This window comes from Doryrhamphus excisus, chromosome 12 (assembly GCF_030265055.1).
Source record: "Doryrhamphus excisus isolate RoL2022-K1 chromosome 12, RoL_Dexc_1.0, whole genome shotgun sequence".
Taxonomy (NCBI): domain Eukaryota; kingdom Metazoa; phylum Chordata; class Actinopteri; order Syngnathiformes; family Syngnathidae; genus Doryrhamphus; species Doryrhamphus excisus.
The window spans coordinates 15623599-15638109 of NC_080477.1; the positions used below are offsets into that span (position 1 = coordinate 15623599).

At 41.1% G+C, this 14511-nt stretch overlaps 2 protein-coding genes across 2 annotated transcripts; one reads left to right on the top strand and one right to left on the bottom strand.

Annotated features, from left to right (window-relative positions):
* Positions 1-3: 3 nt before the first annotated feature.
* Positions 4-6357, top strand: gcfc2 (GC-rich sequence DNA-binding factor 2). The gene is made up of 18 exons (XM_058089834.1): positions 4-539; positions 669-770; positions 886-1074; positions 1186-1446; positions 1519-1619; positions 1812-1960; positions 2049-2232; positions 3074-3197; positions 3302-3350; positions 3722-3807; positions 3879-4078; positions 4142-4286; positions 4368-4489; positions 4559-4635; positions 4712-4778; positions 4846-4992; positions 5082-5215; positions 5706-6357. The coding sequence occupies exons 1-18, from the start codon at positions 221-223 to the stop codon at positions 5836-5838; spliced, it is 2589 nt and encodes an 862-aa protein (XP_057945817.1). The 5' UTR covers positions 4-220; the 3' UTR covers positions 5839-6357.
* Positions 6358-7146: 789 nt separating this feature from the next.
* Positions 7147-14256, bottom strand: LOC131139886 (saccharopine dehydrogenase-like oxidoreductase). Its single transcript, XM_058089840.1, has 12 exons — positions 13902-14256; positions 11507-11619; positions 11028-11108; positions 9470-9599; positions 9359-9408; positions 9152-9282; positions 8974-9091; positions 8031-8150; positions 7881-7937; positions 7664-7775; positions 7474-7555; positions 7147-7353 (listed from the first exon to the last, which is right to left on the bottom strand). Exons 1-12 carry the CDS (start codon positions 14098-14100, stop codon positions 7263-7265), a joined length of 1284 nt encoding a protein of 427 aa, XP_057945823.1. The 5' UTR covers positions 14101-14256; the 3' UTR covers positions 7147-7262.
* Between the last annotated feature and the right edge of the window lie 255 nt (positions 14257-14511).

The window sequence follows — 14511 nt, forward strand, 5'->3', positions numbered from 1 at the left end:
AAACTATTAGAGTGACTTAAGCTAGGACAATTGTAACACAATTAACACATCCGGCCACCTTTAACTCGTTATGGAAAATCGGAAAGTACCACATTTCAACTACATAACCCATAATGCACCAAAAACGTTTCCGTCTTTGTTTACGACACTTTACGACGCTCGTCACGCAGTATCTCGAGTTGCTCATATTTCCAAATCCAACACACTCAGCTAGAATAAAATGTTCAACAAAAAGCCCAAAAGGAATTTTCGACAGAGAAAAGGAGACTCCAGTGAAGAGGAGGACACGCCGGTGGCCAGCGTGGATATAGACGGCTCGGACACGACAACAATTGTGGTAAATAAGCCGCTTAGAGGAGCCCACTCCCGTGGAATCTCATGCAGTTCAAAGCGGGAAGCGACCACTCCAAAGGTGGATGATGGTGACGGAGAGGACGTGGACACATCAGAACCGACAGAGAAAGATGAGACGGGGAAATACAAAGATGCCATTAAGAAGAAAACAAGCACGGTGCTAAGTTTCTCCGATGACAAAGAATGTAAATATGCCTAAAATTGGTGAACTGTTCCTCAGATAGCATTTTGCCGTTCGATAACATCAGAGCAGTACTAATTACAGTAATGTCAACCATCCTCCATTAATATTGTATTTATTTTTGCTATTTCAGCTCTAGAACCTGAGTTTAAATTGAAGAAGTCGTCTGATAAAACTGTGCTGTTCCAAGTGAGAAAAAAAGAAGCTCCACCTGCCAGAACTATCCACAGCACTGGTAGTTAACTAAGTCTAAGTATAAACACCAGCATTTAAACAGTATTTCACAAAATCTGAATAGTATAGTTGTATGCAGTGATTATAAATTGCATTCTCCCCCACGGTCTTTTCAGAGGCGGACACATCTGCTTCTCCCAGGCGAGAATGTGGCAGCCAAGCATCGCCATACAGTTCTCACCAAAGTGACACCGATGAAGATCAAGCCGAGGAGATTGAAAATGAAGATGATGATGAGGAGGAGGATGAGGCTGCCAGTTCCTCGTCATCTAGTTCAAAATACACCCACACTGATAATAAACCAGGTATGTGATTTTTGTTTTTTCTTGGTTTGTCCCTTTGTCAGGAATTGTTTACCTACCAAAATTTTGTCAATATTCTAAAGAAATGTCTTCCATGTATTTTAATTTCACTAGTTGTAATCCCCAACAAGAGGCAGATCGAAGCAGCCAAGAGGCAGCGACGCACCAATCAATCCCAGAAAGAGTTCATCCCCCTGGCAAGAGGCAAAGATGGGCGGAGCTCTTGTAGTAGCACACCTGACCGCTACAACAAGGAGGAAGTGGAGGAGGAAGATGAAGAAAGGGATGATGATGATGAGGAAGATGATCACGAGAAAAGAATTGAGTTTGCCCCACGCTTAAAAAGCGTCAGGGAGAGGATTGCGGAGAAACTTGGTAGGGAGGAACCAAAAGTAGCATAAGCGGATTGAATCATCTGTCATGTACTTAAGGTTGTTTGTGTGTCAGGTGGAAGTGATGGCAGTTTGTCAGGGACTGACGAAGAGGAGCAGGAGCTTTGGGAGGAGACCCAAATTGGCAAGGGAGTCAAGAGACGGCCAGGAGGACTTGTAAGATAATTCTTTATCACTTAAAGGGTCACGGCGGGGATATTTGGAGTAACTGGAAGTTCATTATCATTAGATTATGCTGCTGTACCTAAGCCAATGGCCAGTATTGTACTGTATTACTAATGTAATATGCATGTTTTCTTTGCAGTAGCCTTGATGGTCTTTATTTTCCTTGCTTCATTTCATACTCAGAGCCCATCTGGCAGTGAGTCCAGTAACTATAGCTGCAGTAGCTTTCAGCGTGATGAACGACAAAGACAAAAGAAGAAATCAATCAGAAAGATCCCCGAGACGCTTCCCTCCATCACTGTCTCAATGGTTAAAAGGAGGATCACTGGAAAGTATGTTCACTAGCCCCCCATGATAAAATCCTTCTTTCTCTGTCATTGTATGTGCTGAAGTAAAACTGAATTGCTAATGTTTTGCCAGACTGGACTCCCTGAAGGAGGTACACAGAGCGCGGCTAGCTGAGCTGACTAGAATGGAGGGAGATGTTGACAGTGCTAAATCCTCTCTGGAGAACCTTGAGGAAAGCTCTTCTGAAAAACAACTCAAGTTTTACAGGGACATGACCCTCTTCACCCACAATTTGTTAGAGTGTCTGCGAGAAAAGGTAAGAAGCCAACCAGATTTGAACCAGTCTTTAAATCCCGCTGTCATTAAGTTACCGGCACAAGACCAAAAATGCATAATTAGGTAGAAAAAAAAAACATAATTAAGTCGCACTGGAGTATAAGTCGCATTTTTTCGGGTAATTTATTTTACTACTTTGCACAACGAAACATTGCAACAAACAATGCACAACAATGAGCGAATTCAAGAAACAATACAAGCAGTTGATGTTTGCTAAATACAAGGATGAAGAGTCTTGAACCAGTCATGATGTGCTATACATATCACTATATTGACACTTACTATGGTACCCATTATGTCATTGGATGGTCATATCACCTTGTACTTCGGTACGTGACAAAAATAAAATAAAAAAACTTAAACAAACTTGAAGTGAACAAATGTAACAGTTACTGATTGTAAAAGTACCAGATGGAGGGGTAGGATTTAATAAGCTTTGCTTCTTCCTACTCCTTTTGGACATGTGGAACTGTAAACTGATTATGGGATGCACTCAATTGTAATCTGATGCATGTTTAAATGAAGTAAAAACATTACTTGACCAAAATAGACAAAAACCAAAACTACGTCCTCTAGGAAGGCAAGTTCTAACAATAAAAGAATAGAGAACAGGCTGAATAGGTGTAAGATATGCTAACACAATAGCTATTCAGCTACACAAAAAATAATCATGAACAGAAAAGGTGTCCAGTCTTGATGTGTAACATAAAGTTTTTCATTTATAAGTCGCAGGAACAGCCAACCTATGAAAAAAAAAAGTGTGACTTATAGTCCGGAAAATATGATAGTTTTCTTACTTGTAAAACTCTTTTCAAATTTAGGTGGTTGAAATAAACGCTTTGGAACTGGAGTTGCACACTCTACTTTCCAGCCAGATGGAGGCACTGTGTGCTCAGAGACGACAGAAGATCCAAGAGCATGCTAACCACTTGCAGCAGCTCAGCAGTGAGTAGGGAAGCTCAATCCGATATATCAGCCTTGATTCAAATATCACTTCAATATCAAATCCACTTTCCTCTGTTACATGTTTCATCTCATTTTCATCACAGAAAATGGAAGTCAGCTGGGAGACAGTACCAATGGAGCTGCGACTGGATGGTGAGAAACATTCACTCATATTGTGTTTACAGACGCCGTGCCGTATTAGTGATGGGTGCACCTATTATCCACAATATTAGGTGAAAATTGCTTATTAATTGAGATTCAATTTAAGAAATTTTATCGAAAATTCTGCCTTCAAAACTTCAGTACATGATTTGAAATCCATTTTGGAACACATTACTATCGCAAACAATCTTAAAATAACATTTGTGATTCAAAACTACAAGTGTCTCTTTCATTAGGTGCTATTTGATGTGTACAGGTGTACCTAATAAGCTGGCCAATGAGCGTATAAAGAAGACTATGTGGCTGAATTTGATTAGTCCAACTATAATGTAACTGTATGATCTGCCTCTAATACAATGCAGTGGCGATGAAGCTGAAGAAGATTGTGGTATACCTGCGGACACACGGTCGTCGAGTGAGGATGAAGACCATCTGGAGAAGCAAACAGGTGAGGAGGAAATCATTCTTTTGACTCACACCATGCACAACTATTACACACCTTATCTGCTCGCCTTGTAGCGGACATCCTGCAGAGGTCACAAGCGGTGTTTGCCGACGTTCACGATGACTTTCACGACGTTAAAAGGATCTTGTCTCGATTTGAAGAATGGCGGGCCTTCTATTCGGAGTCTTACCACAGTGCCTACATCTCCATTTGTCTGCCCAAGCTGTTAAACCCCATCATAAGGCATCATCTGCTTGTGTGGAACCCTCTTAAGGTGCCTCGAAATGTTCATAGACCTCGGCATAGTCCAAGGTAGTCACTCATGTCTGTGTATCAGGATACCTGCATGGACTTTGAAAAATCCCCATGGTTCACAGCAGTGGAGACCTTCTGTCACGGTCACGGGCATGAGGAGTTGGAACACTCGGACAGAGAAATGCTGTGTAATGTCATAGAAAGGACCGTCATACCTAAAATAACAGGTAACGCACATCCAAGTACCCGTTTATCAAACACAAAGAAGCCATAGTTTTGATAAGAACACGCTATTTTTCTCTGTTCAGCCTTTGTAGATCTAATGTGGGACCCCATGTCTCTCCGTCAGTCAACCAGTCTCACTGATCTTTGTCACCGACTGAAAGAGGACTATTCTATCTTTGAAGGAGAGCAGAGAAAACCAGTTAAGGTAGCATTATATCATGTACTATGGTACTAGACGATGTACACATCATGATGTGTGTTCATGTCCACACAGACGCTCACAGAAGCTGTGATTGGACGTCTGCGGAGCTGTGTAGATGAAGACGTCTTCATTCCGCTCTACCCCAAAAAGTCAGTTCTTGCTCAACTCAAGTAACATGCTTTGTTTAAAAAATGTTTTATTTTGTATTTTTGCTGCTCTTTAAAGGCTCCTAGATGATCGTTTGTCTCCGCAGAGTCGCTTTAGAAATCAACAATTCTGGACGGCCATTAAGGTATGCTAGTTTGTCATTCGTTCTATTCGGCATGTTGGTTAATGTGGTGTTTTTGATTGTGCACCAGCTGCTGGGAAACATGGGAAAATGGGACATGCTATTACCCGATTCTACACTGAAGGAGCTCATGTTGGACAAACTGCTGAGCCGATACCTGATGATCACCCTGTGCAGTCAGATGCCATCGGATAGCAATCTTCATGCTTGCAAAACGGTATTTATTTCCCCCCTCTTTCACCGGGTGCTTGTGCTTCCATGTTCTTGTCTTGTTCTAAATTTGCACTGTTCCTTGTTATGCTTCAGATCGCCGACAGTCTGCCGCTCAATTGGTTCAAAGGAGAAAACGAATGTTTGCCTCAGCTGCAGTCATTCAGAAACCACCTCGTTCAGAAGGCTCACAACATTTGCAAACAGCCTACCGATGATCCAAATACTAGGTAATTGAAATACTGTGGATGCCTTTTGGAAAGTTTAAACTGGCCTCAAAGGTATTGACACTAGTTTCAATTGACACTGACAGAGAGGTATTCAGTTTGACAATTTCTGGTTGGGTTACCTTGTTGCTACATACACTACTGTACTTACAAAACGTTTGGGATATTGGGCCTGCATGGAAAATTTCAGGGTGAAATTCAAAGTCACTATTAGCATTTCAGGCTTCTTTTAACTTTTGCATGTTCAATGTTTCAGTACTTTTTGCACATCTTGCTGTTCACCAACATGTTTAAAAAAAAAAAAAGGCACAAAGCTGAGAACCGGATTTGACAAAGTAAGCTGATAATGGCTGTCACAGTACCGTTTAACTCTGTTTGGGGAATTTAGGTTTTGTTGAGAACAGGCCTCTGGTCTACACCATAGAAAACTACAACCACAATACACAAAACATTGATCAGTGAAGGCTGAGCACTATTTTCTTGTTCTGTCTAGGCTCGCTGTGGTGGAAGTGCTGAAAATCCTAAGTACAATTCGATGCCATGACTCCATCATGGCCATAACAGAAAAATACCACTACAAGGATGTCATCTATTCTCATCAGCTGCTCAATCAGGAGACTGGATGAACAAACATGTCACAAGTTGGATCAAAGGACGGCACACTTTTTCATAATTTTTTAAAGCAACAGTCGGCGACAAGATGAGCGGGGACTACACAATGATCTTTCTTGTGTCTGTACAGGAAAACTGTTTTTATAAATTCATATTTTATTTTGACTGTTGGTTCACACTATTGTAACAATGTGGCTCCAGAAACATGCACAGCAACACATCATGCTGGCTTTATCAATGATTGCAGTTCTTTCCTCAAACTGTCATGTCATGAACACGTTTCCTCTAATGGATGCAATTCACAAGACAGTCGTAACAGGTTATAAAAAATGTGCCAAAATACTGAGTAATTACTGAGGTGTGATATTGGGTTGGTGACTCCAAATTGTCCATAATATCTATGGTATTCTGGAATGTGAGTGCGAAAGTATGCTATTCGAGCGATCCTTTCTTACCAATGTCTATTTGTTGCATTGTCTGTATTTGATATGCTGTTAGTTGTTTAAAATGAATAAAGTTTAATATACTTTTGCATAACGCCAACATAATGTCCCATGTTGTTACGAGTGGACTTAAAAATCATTCAAAAGGTATGTCTGTGGTTAATCACAAGTTAACTGGACAAAATGCAATTGCAATTAATATATTATAACAGCCCTAAAATACACATTGCTGGTGAATACCTCAAGTAATGGTTCCATGAAAAAAAACATTAGGTGGGCCCTGTGGTTACCACATCTCTATTGCCAGGGGCCTTTGGAATTGTCCTTTAGTCTCCATGTGGCACCCCTCGTGGTTAAGAATTATGAAACATAAGATTTCTGTTTGAGAAGCTGGTTTATTTTATACCCACACAAAGCAAAATGCAGCTAACAATATGCAAATCCACTTCTAGTTGCACACCATGCTCATACTTGAATGTCAAAATCAAGTCTGGACTAAGATCAACGGGCTTGACGTAATTCCAGTCCATGCGAGTGCTACTATAAAAGTGCTTTATCTGTATGCTCATTCTTACAGGATGAACATATGATAAAGTCGGGGATATTCCAACTATTATTTCATACGTAAACCAGCACAACATGCCTTAAAAAAGTAAGCATGTACATGCATAGAGAGACGCACAGCACACGCTATTTGCATTACTTGTATGGAGCATGGGAAGCCGCTACACGTTTCAACACTAAACATCAATTACAACTGCATGAGAACCAAATGTTGGATTGTATCTCTAACTCATGCTGTTACCTGGTAGCGCTAAGCCCCTATAATGGTGAGCGGCAGTAATGATACATTCTGCAGGAAGATACTGTAAGTGCTAGTGGGCTTTTTTTTTTTTTTTTTTTTTTTTTTAAATTGCAGACATTCCAGTTGTTATTCTGTGATTGCGTTCAATTGCTTCAACCAAATAGTGAAGCCCAGCCTCACACAGGGAACCTTAGATGACAGAGAACTGGATGCCATGTTTGTTGAGACGCTCAATTAAGGTGGTTTTTGCGAACACAGCTCCTGGTGTGTACACTCCTCCCCTAAGAAAACAAAATACATTTTGTAAATACTGAAAATGAATCCTATGTAGTAATGAGGTTGTTCAATAATGTGGAAGCACGAGTTCTAAGTTGCCACTTAGCCTTTTTGGGAGGGCTCACCTCTTGGGCAAAGCTGTGGATTCATTGAGGATGGTTAGAGCAGCTTGCACCATGGCGATGGGCGTAGCCACATAACCACATTCTAAGTGGAAGAGAGAAAGTTGCATTCACTGTGTGTCTGAAGACTTGCCAACATGGAGGGGTAAACCATTGTCTGCGAATTACACAAACTGGTATCGTTAGAACTTACCTGGTCCTTGAACCAAGGTACAAATCTTGCCATTAGGTTTTCCCTGGGAGGGGTCCAGTCCCTCCGAGTATCCCTCTCCATAGAACACAAACCGAAATGAAGATGATTCCATCTGACACATATATAGAACTGATTAGAACCCAGGTCAGGCTACAACACTTTATACAAGCTCAACAAAAGGCTTCCAGGTGTCCTGGTTCTGTTATCAACAAATCACCTGCTTCCGAGTTGGTCCAGCTTTGGAGAAGAGTCCAAAGGAGAACAACTCTGGATACTGAGAGGTTTGTAGCAAAACGGGAAAGATGTTAGCATAGGAATCTGGAAATTCTGTGCTTATGTTGTGAGATTTAAAGATGTGTCGCTTTACTTTGATGAGCAGGTTCTGTCCAAAACTGAACTTGACTAAGAGCCAGAACATCATGCCGGCCAGCATCAATTTAATGATGTTGCAAATACCGCCGATGCCTGCATACGCTCCATACTGTACCTGGGGAAAAAAAACAATGGTAAGTTCACTATGTACACAAAAATGAAGATAAAGAGGTGCTGTGTTAACTTATGTAAACTAACTCATGTTCGTTTAAACTAACTCATGTTAGTTTAACACAAGAGTTTCATTTTGGAGAGGTGAACTCAATTTTTACATGTGGGTGCTTGATGTCACTTAGTATTATATTGAACATCCATTGTAATGCTAACGCTGCACCATTGTCTATATTTTATTGAACAGCCATTGTAATGCTAAAGCTGCACCATTGCCTATATTATATTGAACACCCATTGTAACGCTAAAGCTGCACCATTGCCTATATTATATTGAACATCCATTGTAATGCTAAAGCTGCACCATTGCCTACATTATATTGAACATCCATTGTAATGCTAAAGCTGCACCATTGCCTACATTATATTGAACAACCATTGTAATGCTAAAGCTGCACCATTGCCTATATTGAACACCCATTGTAATGCCAAAGCTGCACCATTGCCTATATTATAGTATGTAATGCTAAAGCTGCATCATTGCCTATATTATATTGGAACATCCATTGTAATGCTAAAGCCGCACCATTGCCTATATTATATGTAATGGAAAGCTGCACCATTGCCTATATTATATTGAACATCCATTGTAATGCTAAAGCTGCACCATTGCCTATATTATATGTAATGCTAAAGCTGCACCATTGCCTATATTATATTGGGAAATCCATTGTAATGCTAAAGTTGCACCATTGCCTATATTACATTGAACATCCATTGTAATGCTAAAGCTGCACCATTGCCGAGAAGCAAATAGATAAACTGACCGGAGAGGCCTGATATTCCTCCACCAGGAAGCGCTGTGTTCTCTTAACAACTGATGGATCAGAACCCATGAAGGGCACCGTGTACTGCTGGATCTCATTACTGTAGAACACTGCACCCCTAGACAAGCACATTTTGATGAAAATACATATTTCATACATTTCATATTTGACATTTTACCTGCGTTTCAGCTTGGGGCCAACTGAGGGCAAAGGTTTGTAATTAAACTTCCTCCGAAGACTTTGAAGCTTGTGGCTGTCTGCGAAGCCATAGATGGCCGACTGCCACGTGCCATCATGGATGCATCCTCCCTAAGAGCGCAGGACAAATGGGTATTCATGTGGAGCACAACTTTTGCATTGACCTGTCAGTAGTCGTCTCACATACCTCAGGGCCCGTTTTGACAGTCAGGAAGCTCTCCACTGCAGTCAGAGTACCTGCAAACAACATTTGAAACAGTGAGTGCCAGTTGCAATCAGACAAGCCATGCCGACATACCCTTAAACTGCTCTCTGGTGTACAGGACCCCCATGTCAGCAGGGATGGAGTCGAATCCACAGCTTCCTATGATGTACACGCCCCTTTCTGATGCCTGGTTGTGGTAGGTGAGTTGCATGCCCTCCAGAAACTGCACACAAACGAGGTGCTCATTTGGAAGGCTACTGTTGATAATTGTGTGAATGCTTACATAAAATACTAACCAGGTGCTTTGATCATTCTTATTCTGTTTTTTTTTGTCCTCTAACGCTTCCATTATTCAAACGATTCACAAGAATCCAGCATCAAATCGTTCAGGTCATTCGGGAATAGTTTGCTATCTATGCAGATATTTCAAAACTTTCCCAGATTGTCCAAAATGACAATATTTTTCATATTGAAAATGAATTGGCCATTTTTCAAACTTACACCATTCACACATTTGTGAACCGATGCCAACCATTCCATCATGAAACCATTCCAGTCATTCATGACTTTCAGTCTGACCATTTTTGCGCATTCCAAAATTCACTTTTTGTAACATTACTTCCTCTTCTTTAATATTTCTTTCAACATCTGGATTTTTCACATTTCACCATTTGTCAACCTATTGTCACCATTCCACTCATTTGAGTCTTTCAAACTGACCATTTCTCAAGATTCAATACGTTTCAGGACATGCGGGCTACATATTTTTCACATTACTAAATTTCTTACTTTCACTAAAATTCCCACTTTTTCAACAATTGTTACTGCTGCTACATTTCTCAGCCAATTTAAACTATCCCAAGGCCAAAATGCACATCTCAATCAGGACAATCGGCGTTCCTGGTATGCGTGCTCGCAGTAAGCATAGTAGCATTTTCTGCCATTCAGGCACTTGTTACGTGTTGTGTGCTAATGTTAGCATAGTAGCCTTTTTAGCCATATTTAATTACAAACTTACAGAAACACTTAGTGTTCACTGGTTCGCTGGTTTACCAACATAGTTTCCTTTCCATTGGTTTTAACACTGGCAGACAATTACCATAGTAACATTTAATCTGTTTAGCATGTTAATGTTAGCATAGTGACATTTTTTGACATTTTCATCAATGCTATCATATAGAACTACCATGCTATTGCAAGCATGGTTGCGTTTTTTTTTTTTTGACATTTTCATGAGTATTTACATACGCAGACACTTGCCAACACTGCTGGGTGTTGCTTGCATGCAAATGTTTGCATGCTATTGTTAGCATAGTACAATTTTAGCCGTTTTCAGAGATAGTAACTTGTATAAACACTTGTCATGATACATTCCTACATTCCATATATTTCAGTATGTCTGCGCCAGTTTCAGCTGTTCTGCTGACAAAACTACACACATTCAATTCTTATGCTAGTCGTATGATGCACTATATGATGCTATGAGGTTGTACAGTGTAAATTGAGAATGATTTAGTGGAAGAGACATCACCACTTACATTGGGGTAGGCTCTTTTTCCAGAAACCATGCTGACTACTTGATTCAGCAATTATGATCTGTTTGTGAATCCTAAATCAAGTGAGACAAGCCAAAGAGGCAGAAAGGAATTACCTGAGGTTCTCCACAGATGTCAAGATGATGGGCTCCATTCTCCACACAGGCTTTGACAACTGGCTCACCAAAGAATCTGTACTGTAAACACAAGGACCAGCACATTTCACCGATTAATTTTTAGTTCCACAGCAAGCTACTCCATACGCTAGTGGCACCTACTGCTTATGTTTGTAGATGAAATATTCTAGCGGCATTTTAAGTTTGGTGGCGTTTAATACAAGAAACTGAATGAATCACCAGATGCAACGCAGCATTGCTGGGACACAACCAGCTTTTGTGTGCCGTCTGTAGCCTTCATTGTGTAAATAAATGAATGTTGCAGTGTGTGAGACTGCAAGAGGAAGGGCAATAGAGGCACACACACATATGCAGTCAAAATGGTTAGTCAAAACTGATGTTAATGTGTGTCAATAGACTGAGTAAGCTTGCTTTAAAACCAAAAAATAGATCCAAAACTGTCTCTGTGGTCTACTCACAGGCCCCACACAGTTGAGAACAATGACGGCCTGCTTGCACATAGCCGCCAGTGAGTCTGGTTCTTCCACATCTGCGAAAATGATGTCCACCCCGGTCCTCAGCTCCGGCTTTCCTGCAAAGCAAAAGGAGCATTTCTGGGAAATGTGATTTAACAAGTTACAAAAGGGTCAACAAATGCAGAATACAGTAGCGTACAGTAATGTGTACATATCCCCTCATATTTCAACCAGTTTTACTGCAGGACCAATACAGGAGTACAGATAGTCATGGTACAGCTTATCTGGTAGTATGAGATCTACGCACTTGTTGCCATCTATTTCTAAATAAATTGTATAAATAATATCTGTTTGTTGAGTCATTTTCAGTGGATTATAAGGCTTGTAAGGGTTATACTGAGAAAGTAGCTCAACAAACCCGTCCATTGTGGTCAAGATGCAGCTCGACAAAAGCCAATTTCCCCAAAAAAATTTTAATTGAACGACAACAACTTTGTCAAGTTTGGTTCTTGCCATTGTGCTCAGTGCACGTTCACATAAAAGGGTGTTTGAAGTCATATTGTTCTACTTCCACACAAACATACTGGGGTACACCAGTCCAGTGTGTACCCCGTGTCACCAAAAAAGTCAGCTGGGATAGACTCCTGAATACCCACACAACCCAAGTGAGGCCAAGCGGCATATAAATAGAATGAATCAATCAAGTGGAGCAACAACTGTCGTTTTTCCATCTTTTAAATATAAATGCTTGAAATATAAAATGCTCGACCTTACGGTGTCCACTAGGTCGGCGTGCAATGTTGACATGTTTTGATGACACTTTCCTTTGTGACAATTTTTTCCCTTTTTGTTAGAACAAAGAAGTGTTATGATGCATCAGAATGCTTATTCCTCCAGCAATTATTGGAGTACGTACACAAAAACAGCTATGAACCCAGTGAATCTACACTGCTATACAAGCTGTAAACTACCACAGTACTTAACTATATCCATGTTTATTGAAAATATTCCCCTTGAGACCATCTTTCTCTTTCATTTTTTTCCTTAAGGGGTTGCCACAGCAACATGCCACAGCACATCCAACCCAGTCTTCCGCATCTGTCTCGCACACCAACTACCCTCATGTCCTCCTTCACTACATCTATAAACCTCCTCTTTGGTCTGCCGACCGCCTCCTACCTGACAGCTCTAAACGCAGCATCCTTCTACCAATATATTCACTATCTCTCCTCTGGACATGTCAGAACCATCTCAGTCTGGCCTTTTTGACTTTATCCCAAAGGCATCTAACATGTAATGTCCTTCTGATGTACTCGTTTCTGATCCTATCCATCCTGGTCACTCCCAATGCAAACCTCAGCATCTTCATCTCTGCTGCCTCCAGTTCTGCTTCCTGTCTTTTCCTCAGTGGCACTGTCCCTAGACCGAACAACATGGCTGGTCTCACCAGTTTTGTATACCTATCCTTTCATTTTAGCCAAAACTCTTCTATCACACATCACGCCTGACACTTTCTCCACCAGTTACATCCTGCCTGCACATGCTTCTCCACCTTTTTCTACTTTGGTAACTCTCATTCACACACATAAACTCTGTCTTGCTGCGGCTAATCTTCCTTCTTCTCCTTTCCAGGGCAAACCTCCACTCTTCTATCTCCTCCACCTGTTCCCTACTCTCACTACAAATCCAAATGCCATCCGCAAACATCATAGTCCATGGAGATTCTTGTCTAACCTCATTCATCACCATAGCAAACAAGAAGGGGCTCAGAGCTGATCCCTGATGTAGTCCCACCTCCACCTAGAACACATCTGTTTTCTCTCTTGAGACGGTATAATAAAATATAGCAGAACTGTACATTGTTACCTTGCACCATGTGACTGTGTGCATAAGTGGAATTGAATAATGATCTGGTATGTTCCGTCAGCTGTTGTACACTCCCTAAAGACAAAGCCACACAATAGGTTGGGGGGGAGATCAAAACATGCCGCTCTAATCCACTGGTAACAGTCATGCTCACAGAAATGTCCCCCAGTTCTAATCTAGTGATGGACTTTACTTTCCTTGTTTAGTGTGTTGCAAGGTCACGAGTATCCACCTGGAAAGTTGCTGGCATGCAGGTTTGGTTCAATTATTGAATATGTGAATTGCCATCCTTATATTTGAAAATCTTACATCATATTTACTGTACTTGTACAGTACTTGTACTTTCCGTTGTACTTTGGAGTTGAGTGGCCAGGCTGGAAACACTGAAGTTATCAGTGAACTTGGATAAAGGTGAAGTCATATAAATCTTCAATTATAAAAATGTAACTTTTCCAACTGTGGCTGTAGAAAATAAACATAATCGTAAATAAAACAAAACACTAATCCGTTTACGTGATGACTGCATACAAACCGAGGACAGAGGCGGCCTGATCCAGAACTTGCTCCAACTTCTTCTTGCTCCTCCCGGCTACGGCCCACTTCAGATTCCCTTGCGGACCCTCGGACACGGTCCGGGCCACCTCCTCCACCACAAACTGTCCTGTAAATCCGGAGGCTCCGAAGATAACCAGGTGGTAAGGCCTGCTAGCTGATGTATGAACACTCGCCATGTCGACAGCAGACAAGCTGGAGAGGGAGAGAGCACTGCAACACCTGCACCTTTCTACCCGGAAGAAGAGCGAGTGATAAAGAGGGCGGTCTACTGCTGGGTCGCAACTCTAAAGGATAGTCCGAGAAAGCTCCTCCCATCGTCCAATCACTCCCACTTTGCCTTAAAGCAGACAGTCAAAAACGTCACATTGAAAAGAGTGTAACGTGCATGACGTATAATAAACAACCGCCTCTTATATGATACATTCACGCTGCTGTGAACGTAAGAAATAAAACCAATCAAAGGTTACCTAAAGCGTTCCAGGACATATTATGATGAATAGGAGTAGTGATAGCCAGTACGACATATAAAACAAAATTACATTTCTGTGTGACTACGTTAGCTGTATTTATGTCGGACTTTACATTTC

Excerpts from the sequence above, each read along its gene's own strand:
- gcfc2 (XM_058089834.1), top strand. The coding sequence starts at position 221 with ATGTTCAACAAAAAGCCCAAAAGGAATTTTCGACAGAGAAAAGGAGAC. Across the intron at positions 1,620-1,811 it reads AGAGACGGCCAGGAGGACTT|AGCCCATCTGGCAGTGAGTC; the intron begins GTAAGATAATTC and ends TTTCATACTCAG. Across the intron at positions 3,808-3,878 it reads CCATCTGGAGAAGCAAACAG|CGGACATCCTGCAGAGGTCA; the intron begins GTGAGGAGGAAA and ends CTCGCCTTGTAG.
- LOC131139886 (XM_058089840.1), bottom strand. The coding sequence starts at position 14,100 with ATGGCGAGTGTTCATACATCAGCTAGCAGGCCTTACCACCTGGTTATC. Across the intron at positions 7,938-8,030 it reads GACAGAACCTGCTCATCAAA|TATCCAGAGTTGTTCTCCTT; the intron begins GTAAAGCGACAC and ends CAAACCTCTCAG. Across the intron at positions 7,556-7,663 it reads TACCTTGGTTCAAGGACCAG|AATGTGGTTATGTGGCTACG; the intron begins GTAAGTTCTAAC and ends TCTTCCACTTAG.